This window comes from Pelobates fuscus, chromosome 3, assembly GCF_036172605.1.
Source record: "Pelobates fuscus isolate aPelFus1 chromosome 3, aPelFus1.pri, whole genome shotgun sequence".
Lineage (NCBI taxonomy): Eukaryota > Metazoa > Chordata > Amphibia > Anura > Pelobatidae > Pelobates > Pelobates fuscus.
This window is the reverse complement of record NC_086319.1, coordinates 54,887,364-54,902,881: the sequence shown is the minus strand read 5'-3', so window position 1 is coordinate 54,902,881 and position 15,518 is coordinate 54,887,364. Positions and strand designations below refer to the sequence as shown.

At 38.7% G+C, this 15,518-nt stretch overlaps 1 protein-coding gene across 4 annotated transcripts in view; it reads left to right on the top strand.

The window, feature by feature from the left end:
* SRGAP1 (SLIT-ROBO Rho GTPase activating protein 1) overlaps nt 1-15,518 on the top strand; it is a 159,854-nt gene that overhangs the window by 119,664 nt on the left and 24,672 nt on the right. For all 4 annotated transcript variants that reach the window (XM_063447084.1, XM_063447083.1, XM_063447082.1 and 1 more), the window contains exon 16: nt 10,698-10,803. In XM_063447084.1, coding sequence (XP_063303154.1) covers nt 10,698-10,803 — 106 coding nt within the window. The remainder of the gene's footprint in view (nt 1-10,697; nt 10,804-15,518) is intronic.

Here is a 15,518-nt window from a genome sequence, read left to right as displayed (position 1 = left end):
ACATCTTTAAATTGCAACTTGGTTAACACAAGTTATAGTTGTAAAGTGTAATGATAAATATGGTTGGTTTGTCAAGAGGATTCTAAACTGTGCACTGCAAATACTCATATACTTCATTCAAAACTGGGACTATTCTGCTCAAAATTTGGACATAAGCAGTAACTTTGCGATTATAGATATAGATATATATATATAGAGAGAGAGAGAGATCATACCCTTATCACAAAATTTCATTGCCATCCATCTGTAATTTAAGACACACCAGACGTGCATTTGACTATCACTGTTTAAGTAACATGTATATTTCTTTGGTAGGGGGGCACAATTTTTTTTTTATTTTTTCTTCATTGCTAAAAGTCCACTGAGATCTCCAGGTGCATAAACACACTGTGCTCTATTAATATCTCCAGTCCAACATACAATAGCAGATAGAAGATGAGCTGACAGGCAATTTGAGAAATCTTATGTGCAAATCTAATAGAAAAAAAATGGTCTTTTGAAAGATACAGGATCGAGTTGCGTGGCTGCCGGGCGCTGCATTCCTCTCTTTGTTGTTGTCTAATTGAAAAATAATATTAAAGAAATATCTTCTGCGCAGTTTATTCTCCTTATGCTCTTTACTGCAGCAACACATGTTCCCGTTTCAAATCGTTTACATTCCACCGTGTTGAGTTTCTTTTAAAGCCTCTCGGCTGGGGATGATATCTTATAATATTGTCCAATGTCTCAATCCTTCATCCTCCTTCCCAACGCGTAGTAACAGAAATGGAGCGTCTGAAGGGCATTGTGGTTTGGGACTGTCCTGCTATGCAGAATAGAAACACCATCATTTCGCTCCAAAAAATATATAATGGATTTCCCAGGGAAATGAAACCTTAAACTGCAATGCTGTTTGGCTGCTGGCAAGTCTCGCATTGCAACACCTTGCAATCTGCCAGAAAATGGGCTAAATTACACGTTCCAAAGCATCGTTTTTATATGTTTTGCAGTCTACCACTACTGTGTTATGTTTGTTAACACTTTCTTGTATACTATTTTGCATACTGTTTGTGTTTTTTCTATGACCTTGATCTGTTTCTGATGGTTTTCTACCTGCCTTACATTCAATAGGCTGATGCTGACAAAATGTTCTGCAGGTACTCCATAGTGTCTCTGCCTAAAAACATACTCATTATGGGTAATTGGTTATGACATTATAATATATGTAAACATTGGATATATATATATATATATATATATATATATATATAGTGCACACTCACTTATACATTTTTTTGTCTATTATGTTATTGTAATACAAAGTCCGTCAATGTAGGTGAGTGTGCAAACCTCATCTCCTCCACATAGTTTGACATATACGCAATTATGGTAACTTCTTCGAGACTTGTGCGCAGTCTTTCTAACAGATGTTTTATTTATTTTGTTGTAGAGGTCTCCGTGGAAGTTGCAGGCTAGCCCGATGCTTCAGGGTTCAACTTGCAGTGCTACTCCTTTGCCGTTGGTGATAAATATAAGAAGCCGTGATTGAGATCCTATTTCCAGCCTTTTTTACTTTCAGTTAGATGAGATTTTAAGGGGAGTTGATGGGAGGGGAATAGTGGGTGATGTGGTTAGGCAGGTGGGATAAGAGACCAGAGAAGGAAGATGAAATAACTTGTGCTGTTGAGCAGAGATGGGATTTGAAGAGAGGTTGCAGGTTATAAAGCAATGTGAGGTGTATAATAAAGAAGGTGATATCTGGGTGGATAAAGGCCGATCTGGGTGATATAAGTTGAGAAAATTATCATATGACTGGGAGTGAATTAAATGAGATGTAGAAATGGTTTGGCATGATGTATGCAAGGGTATTAAACGTGTTGAGACTGCATATGAATTGAGGAATATTTCATGTAAGAGGAGTGTATGAGTAGATGAGATAAAGGGAGGTCAGCTGGGGAGAGAGCGAGGATAAGTTGGAGACGATACAGAGGCACACTCAGAAAATGTTTCTGTCCTATATCTGAAGAAAGCACATTTGTGCGTGTCTGTCTGTCTGAGTAGAGTGAATTTGCAGCATATTTGAGATAAAACAGTAACACGGTATGTCTCTGTGGAATATCTGAATTATGTCCATAAATGTAGAGATCATTCATACCTCTGGGTTACATTGGGATAAAATAGACCAATGGCTGTGTTTATACTGCACAATATGTCCCATCAATCCTTGTAAGGATGAACATGGATTTTCTTGTGGGGGGGAGAGGGAGGAGGGGGTTATTCTGGATCATCTTTAAAGCAGAAAGTGCACTTTTGAGTTTTACCATATCCTTGCCAGCAGTGTGTGCATTCATGCTTCCTTTCATTTGCTTCTAGGGAAAAAGAACATTTTACAATATGCGTTCTCAGAAATGTTCAGCTCTACATACTCCAGTTTGACTCCCATTCTTTCCTCTGCCACACACAGATGACTATTGTATTTTCTGCTGAATCAGTAGCAGTCCTTTTCCTGTCTCTCCACAGATTTTAATTCCATTCAGTTTGAAAGAGAGAAAGTCTTCCTAGAAGTCTGGCTGGTGAATAAATCTACCGTGCCAAATATCACCAGCTGATGCCCACAAAACACAGTTTGACCTTCCTTTTATCGCCAGGGGTTTCTAGACACTTTGAAGCCTGTATAATAAAAGGTTGTTCTTTACTCTTGTGTTGGACCCAAATATAGGTTTCTATGCAGTTTTCAATGGATACACATTGTTTGGAACAAGTGCATCAAATTTGCCAGTTAAAAAGCATCAGTCTGCAGTAACGTTGCTAAATGCCATATCTTTAGATTTACCTGTGCAACGAAGACCCCTTTCACAATAGCATTGTAGCATTTATATTAGCATATATTTGTTGCACTGAGATCCACCTCCAATAAATATGACATCAGTATAGAGGAAGAGTGGATATTAGGTATGTAGAAGTTATTGAAAATAAAGAAACTTCATGGAAATCATCTAATGATCTCAAGGACCATTTCTTAGTACCATATCCACTACAGTATGTTATGGTGCTTAGAGTGTCCCTTTTAGTGATTTAATTCTATACACTTAGTGGAGAGTTTTGATACTTTTTCCCCAACCATTAATCAATATATATACACTTTTTTCAAGATTAGGACACTGGCATTGTCCAGTATCCTGGTATGCCTGTAATATTATGTGATACTGGTGCTGATAAAGTATATGAGATTCATAGAGTAATGAGAACAATGGAAATAAAAAATACAAACCAATATGTAGGGTGCGCAAAAAAATTCTCAATATACATTCTCTAAAATGTTCAACTCTACATACTCAAATTTGGCTTCCATTTTTTCCTCTGCCACACACAGATGACTGTTTTTGCTGAATCGGTAGCAGTTCTTTTCCCCCAAGTTTCCTGTCTCCACAAATTTTAATTTCATTCACTTTGCAAGTCAATGATGACGTTTGCCTAGAAGTCTGGCTGGTGAATAAATCTACCATGCCAAAAATTACCAGCTGATGCCCACAAAACACAGTTTGACTTTCCTTTTATCGCCAGGGCATTATAGACACTTTTGGAACTTGTATAATAAAATGTTGCTTCTTCACTTTTGTGTTGGACCCGAATATAGGTTTCTAGGTAATTTTGCGTTGGTGCCATGTGGCTTTGTTAGCATGTTTACCTGTGTTTCTGGGGTCTACTCCAGGTCCACTACTTCTGCCATGTAGAGATACCTGGCAGTACAGCCAAAACATGGAAACTGGGATGCAAATGCTGGTCAATACATGATGCACGAACGCTCTTGATCTTACGATGATGTTTGGGTTGGACTGCCTTTGTAGCCATGTTGACACAGATGCTTTCTGTATCACATATACATCGTAGTACAGTTTAGGGTCTGTAAATCCACAAGTTTTGCACCAGACAATGCAATATTGTTCTTGTAGCCCAATACCTGTTATTTGCCATTGCCCTTTAGAGTAGTCTTCTGTTATTATTACACCATATCCAGCCCATTCTCCTGTTACAAATGACATCTGGATTTTTGATCCCCTGTACAGCTTCTATATAAAATATTCTCTGCCTGACCGTTCCCGTATTGCATCAGTCACTTTAGACTCTTTGGCTTATTGGCCTATGTTCCAGATTTGAAATTGAGTTTTCCTCACTTCATGTAGCAATTCAGCCCATCACCCCACAGAAAAGGGCGGGAAATAATAACTTTTTTATTCAAGTCAAGTAACACAGAGCTGAGACATAGAATTGTTTCAGCACTCTTTCTTCCAATTTCCTAGCCTTAGTCCGAAACTAAACTAAGTACGTCAACAGCACCCCAAGTACTGACTGGTTTTAAACAGGTAAGAAGAACCCTATAGACTTGTATCCCTGTAGACCTTGCTCATGTAGCAGGTTGAAATACAGTATCTGTAAGGAGCCAAATAAGAGACTCACAGGTGTAAATAGTGGGAGGAATGCAAACCTTGAAGCAAAGAGTTGGGGGGAAAAAGTTGTTGATGCCAATAAATACATAATACATTTCACACTCACAAGAGAAGGGGAAGGAGATAGAAACCAGGCTTGGTTCAAGGTGCTTCTCATTGAGAGTCCTACCAAGACATATACAGGTCCAAAAGCAGACATTTTATAAAAATCACCTTATGTTTCCATTTGACAAGTACACATGGGATCATTGCACACCACCTGCCCTGTTAGCATCATGCTTCAAGCACTTATTGTTGCTGCTATGCTTTGCCAAAGAACACAGTGAAGCCCACAGGGAAACATTTACCACATCAAAGATCAATAACAATGCTGCACTTTTTAATTAACTCTTTTTGCCACAAGAGGTTTTTATTTTTACCGAGGTTCTTTTTTTTTAATGTAAACAAGATGTGCATGACAGTACTACATATGTGGCCTATACCACATGTTATTAGAATGCCAAATGTGATGATACATGTCATTTAGAAGAAGAAAAAAATAGAATTACCCAGGGCTACTTTTAAATATTGGACCATCGTGCAGATTGCACGTTTAACTTTATCCTGCAATTGTATAAATAAAGTACAAAAGGTTTGTCGTGCAGTTATATATAATGCCTCATAAAATCAAGTATATATATATATATACATTTTGTGGTCGGGGGTTGGGACATTTTTGTCTTCTGTGTATATGTATTCCATTCTCCTAGAGAACCTCTACTGCAGTGCAACATGTGCTGCATTTGTGTTCCTTGCAAATTAACAATTTGCATAGAAACCTAGAATGTGACGGCAGATAAGAACCAGGGTCGGACTGGCCCACTGTGATACTGGGAAATTTCCCGGTGGGCCGCAGCACCTAGGGCCGGGCTGACAGCCCAAATCATCATACTAATGTAATTGAAATGATTTTCCCCGTCTGACTGTGCAAGGCTATGTCAGGCCGAGGGGAGTAAAGAGGGGAGCTGGTGTGGCGGCAATTAGGCTGCTGGCGGCCGGAGGGAGACCCGCATGCCCCCTCTCCTGAACGGAAGAGCCGTCTCTCTCATGCAAGTTCCGCCCCCACACACGTTGCTGACCTCGCTGGAAGGAAGAGACCACAACATGGCAACTTCACCTACCAGTGCCAGGTAAGCTTGTGTGTGTGTCTGCTAGTGAGTGAACTTGTGTGTGCGGCTGCGGCTGCTAGTGAGTGAACTTATGCTAGTGAGTGAGCGTGTGTGTGTCTCTGAGTGCATGGCCAACTTGTCTCCCCTGTCCCCTGGCTGGGTCTCCAGGGGCACTGTTAGGAGAGTACGAGTTAGCTCTCTGTTTTCATGTAACAGACTCTGTATGTATCACAGTATTTCTCTGCTCAACTTGTTATCACTGGAGCTAAAACCCAACATATTTCCATATACCTTCTTTTGTAAATGAGTATTTTTGATAGTCACACCTTAATGTAATGTACTGTGCACACCATGACAACTAGTAGTGTGTCACCAAACTCAGCTCTATATCGTTGTCTGAAAATGTATTTAACCTGGCTTCGTTTCATTGCCAGACAATGCAGCCCTACATGAAACGATGCTGGCTTAGATTGAATGGGCCTTAGGTTATTGGTGGCTTATATTGATGCTGGCTTAGTGTGATGATGGCTTAGAATGTGTGTATCTGCTAGTGAGTGAACGTGTGTGTGTGTGTGTGTGTGTGTGTGTGTGTGTGTTTGCCTGCTAGTGAGTGAACGTGTGTGTTTGTGTTTGCTAGTGAGTGAACTTGTGTGTATGTGTGCCTGATAGTGAGTGAGTTTTGTGTGTGAGTTATGTGTGTGTGCCTGATAGTGTGTAAACTTGTAGGGGGGGTGCTGCTAGTGATTTAACTTGTGTGTGTGTGCCTGATAGTGAGTGAACTTGTGTGTGTGTGTGGGGGGGGGGGGTGGGGGCTGATAGTGAGTGAACTTGTGTGTGGGGGGGGGGCTGATAGTGAGTGAACTTGTGGGGGGGGCTGCTAGTGAGTGAGCTTGTGTGTGTGTGTGCCTGCTAGTGGGTGAACGTGTGTGTGTGGGGGGGGGGGGGTGCCTGATCCTGAGTGAACTTGTTTGTGTGTGTCTCAGTGAGCATGTGTGTGACAGTGAGCTTGTCTGTAGTAAGCTTGTGCGTTTCAGCTTGTCTGTACTAAACTTGTTTGTGTACCAATAAAATTGTGTGTGTGTGTGTGTGTGTGTGTGTGTCAGTGAGATTGTCTGTCAGTGAGCCTATTTGTGGGCATCAGTGAGCTTGTGTTTTTATGTCAATGAGTGTATGTATATCAATGTGATTGTCTGTCTGTGAGCCTGTTCATCAGTGAGCTTATGCCAGTGAGTTTGTCTGTGTCTGCATGTGGGTATGCTTACTGAATAATGAAATGGCTTACTCTGAAAGGACCAATATTTTGAATTGGAAAAATAAATATACCAATAATATGTAAGGCTATGTTTTGCCACCCCAGATGATTGAGTAATATATAAGCACACACACTATATATATTTATTATGTGTTTATATATTACTTAATCATCTGGGGTGACAAGACAGCCTTACATATTGGTATATTAATTTTTCTAATTCAAAATATTGGTCCTTTCAGAGTGTGTGTGTAATATATATATTGTGGTCAGAACCTAAATCGTATATACAATAGAGGAGAGGGGGAAAGTTGGTAGTGGTGTGCCAAAACCAACGGACGGGTAGGCCTATAATAAAGAGGGCCCTCCAGAGGTAATGTAATAGAATAAGATATTAGAGGGAGTGGTGGGTGGGGTCACTCGAATCAGGAACCGGCAAAGGTAAGTAGGGGAGTAGGGTTTATATAGGGAAAACTCCTCCCATAAATTCTGGCCTATGGCCTTTTACTTGTGGTTAGAACTTAAATAGTATATACAATAGAGGAGAGGGGGGAAGTTGGTAGTGTTCTGACAAAACCAACGTATGGGTAGGCCTGTAATAAAGAGGGCTAAAGATATCAAAGAAAACACACTTTATTGCATACCCATAATGCTAAATGTTTAAATGCTTTCCTGAGTTATTTCTCAGGTTGCAGGATATAAGTGCTGTAGACCGAGGATTTCCATCTGCCCAATTTTTTAATGATATGGACTGGCGTGTCCGTACTGGAGGCCGCTCCGATCTTGAAGGAGTGTCCAGAAAACTAAGAAGGGTTATGGCCTTGTCTTAGCAGCAGTGCTCTAACGTAAAATATAAATTTAAAGTGGTAAGTGGGTGTCCGTGAAGAAGTAGTAAGGAAGAGTTAGCTGGGTGATTGAGGCGTGTGTATAGAAATTAATAGAGTATCTTGGGGCACCAGAGGTTGTCTGTTGGAAAGAGGGGGATTGTGGTAGGATGGTTAGTTTGGTTGGTCTTAGACGAATGTAGTGACCGGATGTAGTATATTACACACAATACATGGCACAATGACTTATGGGGCTGGCATAGATTTTAATTTTTTTTTTTTTTTCATGGCTGCTTTGTATCACCAGTAGAGATGTCCCGAACTGTTCGCCAGCGAACATAGCTTGTTTGCGGTCGCCGCGGCAGGCGAACATATGCGATGTTCTGTCCGCCCCCTATTCGTCATCATTGAGTAAACTTTGACCCTGTACCTCACAGTCAGCAGACACAGTCCAGCCAATCAGCAGCAGACCCTCCCTCCCAGACCCTCCCACCTCCATGACAAATAGGGGGTGGACCGAACATCGCGGCAACCGCGAACAAGCTATGTTCGCCGGCGAACAGTTCCCGGTGAACTGTTCCGGGACATCTCTACGCTGTCAACTTAAATGACTTAACATTGATCAATTGAGCATATAATCTAGTGGGGAGGAGATATGTAGAGGGAGGAGATACTGAATGTTTGGATGCATTTTAGGCAGCCATGACCCAGGAAGGATCTCCAACAGCTATCTGAGGAGTGGCCGGTGAAGTTATCACTAGGCTGTAATGTAAACACCACATTTTCTCTGAAAAGACAGTGTTTACACTCAGCAAAAAGCTGTAGTTGTTCTGGTAACTATAGTCTCCTCCTTTACTGTGTTGATTCCCTTTATGTATTTAAATGTTTCTATCATATCTCCCCTGTCTCCTCTTTCCTCCAAGCTATACATGTTAAGATCCTTTAACCTTTCCTGGTAAGTTTTATCCTGCAATCCATGAACCAGTTTAGTAGCCCTTAGTAGCCCTCTGAACTATCTCTAAAGTATCAATATCCTTCTGGAGATACGGTCAGGGTCTCCAGTACTGCATATAATACTCCAAGTGAGGTCTCACCAGTGTTCTGTACAATGGCATGAGCACTTCCCTCTTTCTACTGCTAATACCTCTCCCTATACAACCAAGCATTCTGCTATTATTTCCTGCTGTTCTATTACATTGTCTGCCTACCTTTAGTCATCAGAAATAATCACCCCTAAATCCCTTTCCTCAGATGTTGAGGTTAGGACTCTATCAAATACTCTGTACTCTGCCCTTGGGTTTTTATGTCCAAGATGCATTATCTTGCACTTATCCATATTAAATGTCAGTTGCCACAACACTGACCATTTTTCTAGTTTACCTAAATCATTTGCCATTTGGCTTATCCCTCCTAGAACATCAACCCTGTTACATATCTTAGAATAATCCGCAAAAAGGCATAACTTACCATCAACCATACCTTACCTACTGCAATATCACTAATGAAAATATTAAAGAGAATGGGTCCAAGTACAGATCCCTGAGGTACCCCACTGGTGACAACACCATGCTTCGAATATACTCTATTGACTACAACCCTCTGTTGTCTGTCACTCAGCCACTGCCTTACCCATTCAACAATATTGAAATCCAAACTTAAAGATTGCAGTTTATTGATGAGCCTTCTATGTGCAACAGTGTCAAAAGCCTTACTGAAATCTAGGTAAGCAATGTCTACTGCACCACCCTGATCTATTATTTTAGTTACCCAATCAAATCAATAAGATTAGTTTGGCATGATCTCCCTGAAGTAAACCCATGTGGTCTCTGATCTTGAAATCCATGTTTAGATGTTCAACAATCCTATCCTTTAACATGGTTTCCATTACTTTCCCCACTACTGAAGTAAGGCTTACTGGCCTATAGTTGCCCGACTTCTCCCTACTACCTTTCTTGTGAATGGGCACAACATTCGCTAACTTCCAATCTTCTGGGACTACTCCTGTTAACAATGATTGGTTAAATAAATTTGTTAATGGTTTTGCTAGTACACCACTAAGCTTTTTTAATAAATGTGAAATTATTTGCATGGCCTTAATGTCATCGCAACTAGGTTAAATCTTGCAATTAAACCTACTGTAAATAGTTTGGAAATTAAATTATTAAAAAATAAATAAATAAAAGTTTGAAAAATGTCCTTGCTCTGTCCGCCACACACAAAGTAATTCTAGAGATCTGTAATTGTATACAGTTAACACTCAATTATTCCAATGCCTGAGTCAGTCTCAGGCAGTCTGAAATTATGATTGATATGTTTTTTTTGGGGGGGGGGGGGGGGGGAGTATAATTTTTATTAAAAAAAACAAAAAACTTTTTCGTCATGAGTTTATTTGTAAACCTATTTGAAAAACAATCTTGTACTTTTTTTGGATACAATTGATGTGTTTCTAAACAAATTTGGTTAGGTGTAGAATGCCTGTAAAACACTAACAGGTGCATTTGATTTTTGGCTTTCTATGGTGCTAAGGAGAAACTTTTTTACAAATATTTTTTTTACGGTATATCTTAAACACAGTTGATGGCTGCATAAGAGTATTTTCAAAGTATGGCCATAATTCAGTTATATTTATATAGCCACAGAAGAAGAATTAAAATAAGGTTGGGACATAGTGGAAAATAGAGAGATTTGTTTCCATAGATCTTTAACTCTCCAACAAATTTGTTATCAAGATGTTAAGTATCAGACAGGTGTGCCGATCATCAATATATTTACAGTGAGCAAACAGATGAGACTGTTTCTAGCAAACATAATTATTTAGCGACATGGTACGTGGTCATTAATTAGGGTGAGAAGCATTATAATCTTATCACACCTGAGCACAAATATATCTGTCTATATAACAGCTCACTGATAAATTCTCCAGTTAGTTTTTTCTTTTTCTTTTTTTTTTTGCCTGAAGTAGCAGCCTACACACTTCTTCATATTTGTATCATGTAAATACACATTATTCTCATACTGAACTTGTTCATTTTCTTTTTTTTTCTAGGAGTGGAGAATCTCTATGAGAGGGCAATCCTTATACGGAAAATCCTCCTGACCGTACCCAGAACGGTGCTTATAGTCATGAGATACCTTTTTGCATTTCTCAACCAGTAAGTGTATGCTGTTTAAAAAAAAAAAAAATGTGTCACTTGGTTATTTTATTTATTGTCTCATCTATCGTAAAGCTCAGACTTATCTTCCATGATATTCTTTGGTATATCAGGTAGTCAAGTACGGTGAGCTTTACTAATATTGGCACCTTTGGTAAATATGAGCAAAGAAGACTGTGAAAAAAATTGTCAAAAAGATACACAACAATCTCTGCTCTTGTGAATATCAAACAATTGCAAACACAGGTTTCTCCAAAAAAAAAAAATCTTTGTTAAATATGTTTGTGGCACAAATATTGGCACCCTTTTTATGCAATACTTTTTGCTACCTCCCTTTGCCAATATCACAGCTCTGAGTCTTCTCCTATAATGCCCGAGGAAGTTGGAGAGTTCATGGCAATGGATCTGTATGGATTCCTCCATTCAGAATCTCTCCAGATCCTTCAAATGTCAAGGTCAACGCTGATGGACTCTCCACTACCGTTCACCCCACAGATTTTCTTTGGGGTCATGTCAGGGGACTTGGATGGCTATGGCAGGAACTTTCTTTTATGGTCCGTAAACCATTTTTGTGTTGAATTTGATGCAAATTTTAGATTATTGTCCTACTGGAAGATCCAACAACGGTCCATGTTAAGCTTTCTGGCAGCGGGATTAAGGTGTTCATTTAATATCTGTTGATATTTGACAGTCCATGGTGCCATGTATTCTAACAAAATGTCCAGAATAACAGCCCCAAAACATTAAAGAATCACCACCACCATATTTAACTCTCTGTGTTTTCAAAATGCTCTATTTTTTTTTTTTTTTTATCTGACCATTGCAACCCCATCCCATTTGAAATTCCAGTTGTCTGGAAAACTGAAGATGCTTGAGTTTTTTTTTGGATAAGAGTAGAGGCTTTTTTTCTTGAAACCCTTTTAAACAACTAGTGGTGATGTAGTTGACGTCGGATTGTAGTTTTGGAGACATTTAGTGCCCAAGACACAAATAATTCTCCAGCTGTGATCCTTGGGGATTTTTTGATTACTCAAACCATTCTCTAATAGACGGCCACTAGAGGTGGAATTAACCCTGCAAGGTAATTATTGCACTTCATAACTGCAATAATTACAATTGCAGGGTTAAACTGACAGGGGCACAGCACCCAGACCACTTCAATGAGATGAAGTGGTTTGGGTGCCTATAGTGCCCCCTTGAAAAGGGATATTTATGAAAATGATTGTGATGCTGATTGCATTACTGACTGCATTAAACTCTCTGATGCCTTGCTAGTTTATATAGATCATATTATGTTGCAAGAACTTTAGTTGAGGGCCCTAAGAAGAATTTTGTTTGGACCACTGAGTTAAAATCAATTTTAAAAAAAATATTGCATAACCATTCCAGGGAGATGCTAAAGGTAGCATTCGGTAATGGATGTAACAATTGTATGATCATTCATCAGACCAATTATCAGAGGGAGTCAGGAAAAGAAACTGTCTGTATTAAAAGGTAACCTTTTCAGTAGAACTGCATATATAATAAGGTCACTTGCATTAGTCATTGCCAGTTGATGCTTATGCACACTCTGACATCTGCCTGGAAAGTGCTAAATAGATTTCTTCTGGTTATGCACACCTTCACAATGCCCAGTACTAAGGATTTAATACGTTTATATTGCAAGCTCTGCTTGTGCCGGGATAGCGTGCACACCATGTATTTAATATATAAAAAAAACTTTTTCTTTCTTTTGTTTCTTCTTTGAAAGGGACACTCCAGATCCCTAAAGCACTTTAGCTTGCTGAAAAGCTTTGTGTAAAGAGTGTGTCCTCTACTTCCTGGCTTGGTTAGTTCTGTGGAGCTAAACTCAAGAGGCAGCAATTACTCAGAGCACCTGCCTTGCAAAGACTTCACATTGAGCTGCATTGGGAAGTTTGTGATTGGACAGCCACACATAGTCTGGGCAGGATTAGAAGGGGAGGGATTGCAAAGGCTGCAGACAAGAAAACTGCAGGTTTTACAAACTGTTTTTATGTATACCCCCAATGAAAAATGCATAATTAAATGCATGCAATTTTACATTTGGGTATATCTATTAAACAGGGATTTAAAAAAAAAAAATATATATATATATTTGAGCAGTAGATTGTCCCTTTAAGTACAATCTAACTATATGACTGTTCAAAAATTGGGCAAGTGATAGTTCCACTTTAAATAATATATAGGTTTAAAGATCAACCACAAATAGCCATTTTACCTAGTAACCAATAGTTATTTCATTATACCTGTATTTAGGAAAATTAACCCTATGTAGGTCACATGTACTAAATACAAAGGTCTATCATTTCAGTGACTGAAATTAGCCCCACAACAAATATGGTGGAGTGTGCTATATTCTCATCAGCTGTGAGAGTAACCCTGCATGTATATTTAGATCATCTGCTTCCATTCTGAATCTGTAAGTAAAGTGTTAATTTGGAATGAATACTTGGGCCCATCAGCTGCTATTCGGGGGAATAGATACATGAAACTGAAGGCCTTAGTTTAAGATTATGTCAGATATGCAGAGCTACATAGAAAATCTGTCTCTTCCTGCCTTATTGTTTCAGTGGGATAGTAATTCTATATTCAGACAGCAGGTCAGCACGCAGGCACACATATCCAATGTGTATCTGGCCCCTGGCAGCGGTGAGCAGAAAACTGATCAGAACAAACAGATCTGAATGCGAGAGATATATCTAACACAGACACAAACCATAAATCCAGCTTTAGGTTTACATTCCCTAGTATTCATTGCCTGAGCTGTGCAGGTCTATAAATCTCCCTTAAAATTGTAAATACAGGGCCATCTTCCTTAATGTTATAAAAGTAGGGCCATTTCTATTTACTTTTTTACTTTTTTTTTTATTAGCAGTTAATCATTAGGTTTATGTAAATTCTGGTATCTAGCTATGGACACAGTAACTTTTTAATTTGGTTTTGTAATATTTCAGGAACATTCCAACTGCCAATTATATTGACCATTGTAATAATATGTTTCTCTTAATAGTTTTAGATTTTGTGTTGGTTTATTACTTTTCCTTCTTCTTTGGCAAATAGTTTGATTGGGGACCTGTATATGGTGACAATATCTAGTGCTGTCTCCTCTGAACTAGATAATATTCATTCTACCAATACATTTTTTTAGTTTTTGACATTATCGGAACTCAAATTATGCAAATGCTAGTGCCTAATTGATCCAGGCTTCCGTTGTATAATTAGCTCAGTGACCCATTCATCAAAAACCAACTATACTCCAGTTCTACATAACACTCTCTATATTCCTAATGTTCGAGCAGCATTAGTTGTCTGGCCTAATGTTCTAGCTGTATGGGTTCTTGACTTTGGGTGAATACAGTGCCAGTTGAGTACAGTATAGCAATTAAATCATGTTGGGAATACTAAAAATTAGTTTTCTTCAAAATATAACAAATAGGTTACATAGTTACATAGCTGAAAAGAGACTTGCATCCATCAAGTTTAGCCTTCCTCACATATGTTTCTGAAGCGCTTTAAATTTTTCAACAAACTAGGGGAAAAAATCCTTCTTGACCCCAAATGGCAGTCAGATATCTCCTTGGGTCAAGCGGCTATTTCCCCACTAATTAGACATTAAATCCCTGAATGTTATGTTTTTGCAAGTATTTATCCAATTGCTGTTTAAACATCTGTATGGACTCTGATAAAACCACCTGTTCAGGCAGAGAATTCTACATACTTATAGTTCTTACTGTAAAAAAACATTTTCTTTGCTTTAGCTTAAATCTCCTTTCTTCAAGCCTAAATGCATGTATAGCCCTGTTTATGAATAGATTTCCAGGCGCTGTTATTCCAAACTAAAGAGATGTTTTTAACCTTTCTTCGTAACTAAAATGCTCCATTCTGTTTATCAATTTTGTAGCTCGTCTCTGCACTTTCTAGTGCCATGATACCCTTCTTTAGAACACGTGCCCAAAATTCCAAAAGCACATTTAAGGTGTGGTTTTACAAGCGATTTTTTTTATAAAGAGGCGAAATTATATTTTCATCGAGAGAATTTATGCCTCTATTTATACATGACAGTCCCTTACTGGTCTTGGCAACTGCAGATTGATATTGCATATTGCTGCCTAATTTGTTGTCTATAACAATTCCCAAATCCTTCTCGTGTGTGGTTATCCATAGTTCACTACCATTTAGGGTGTAAGTTGCTTGTGCATTCTTGACCCCAAAGTGCATAACTTTGCATTTCTCTACATTAAATTTCATCTGCCATTTTAGTGCCCAGTCCTTCAATTTATCTAAATCCCTCTGAGCAAAGCAATATCCTGCTCACTTTTTATTACTTTACAAAGTTTTGTGTCATCTGAAAACACTAAAACATGGCTTTCAATGCCTATTTCAAGGGCATCTCGAGTTATCCAATCCCAAGTTATCTGAAAGTTTTTGCAGCATTAATTTGCATATCTCTTGCCGTAGGATCCTCATTAATATATACTGAAGAAAAGTAGTTATTTAAAATTTCTGCCTTTTCCTGCACTTCATTAACTAACAGACCCATCTCAGTTTCCAGTGTACCTAAACGTTAAAAAAATTTGGGGGTTGGTTTTGCATTCTTAGGCTATCAATTTCTCATTTTTTAGTTTAGCCACTTTAATTGCCTTTTTTGCAAGCATTATTGGCTTCCTTATATCTTATAAAGGATACTTCTGATT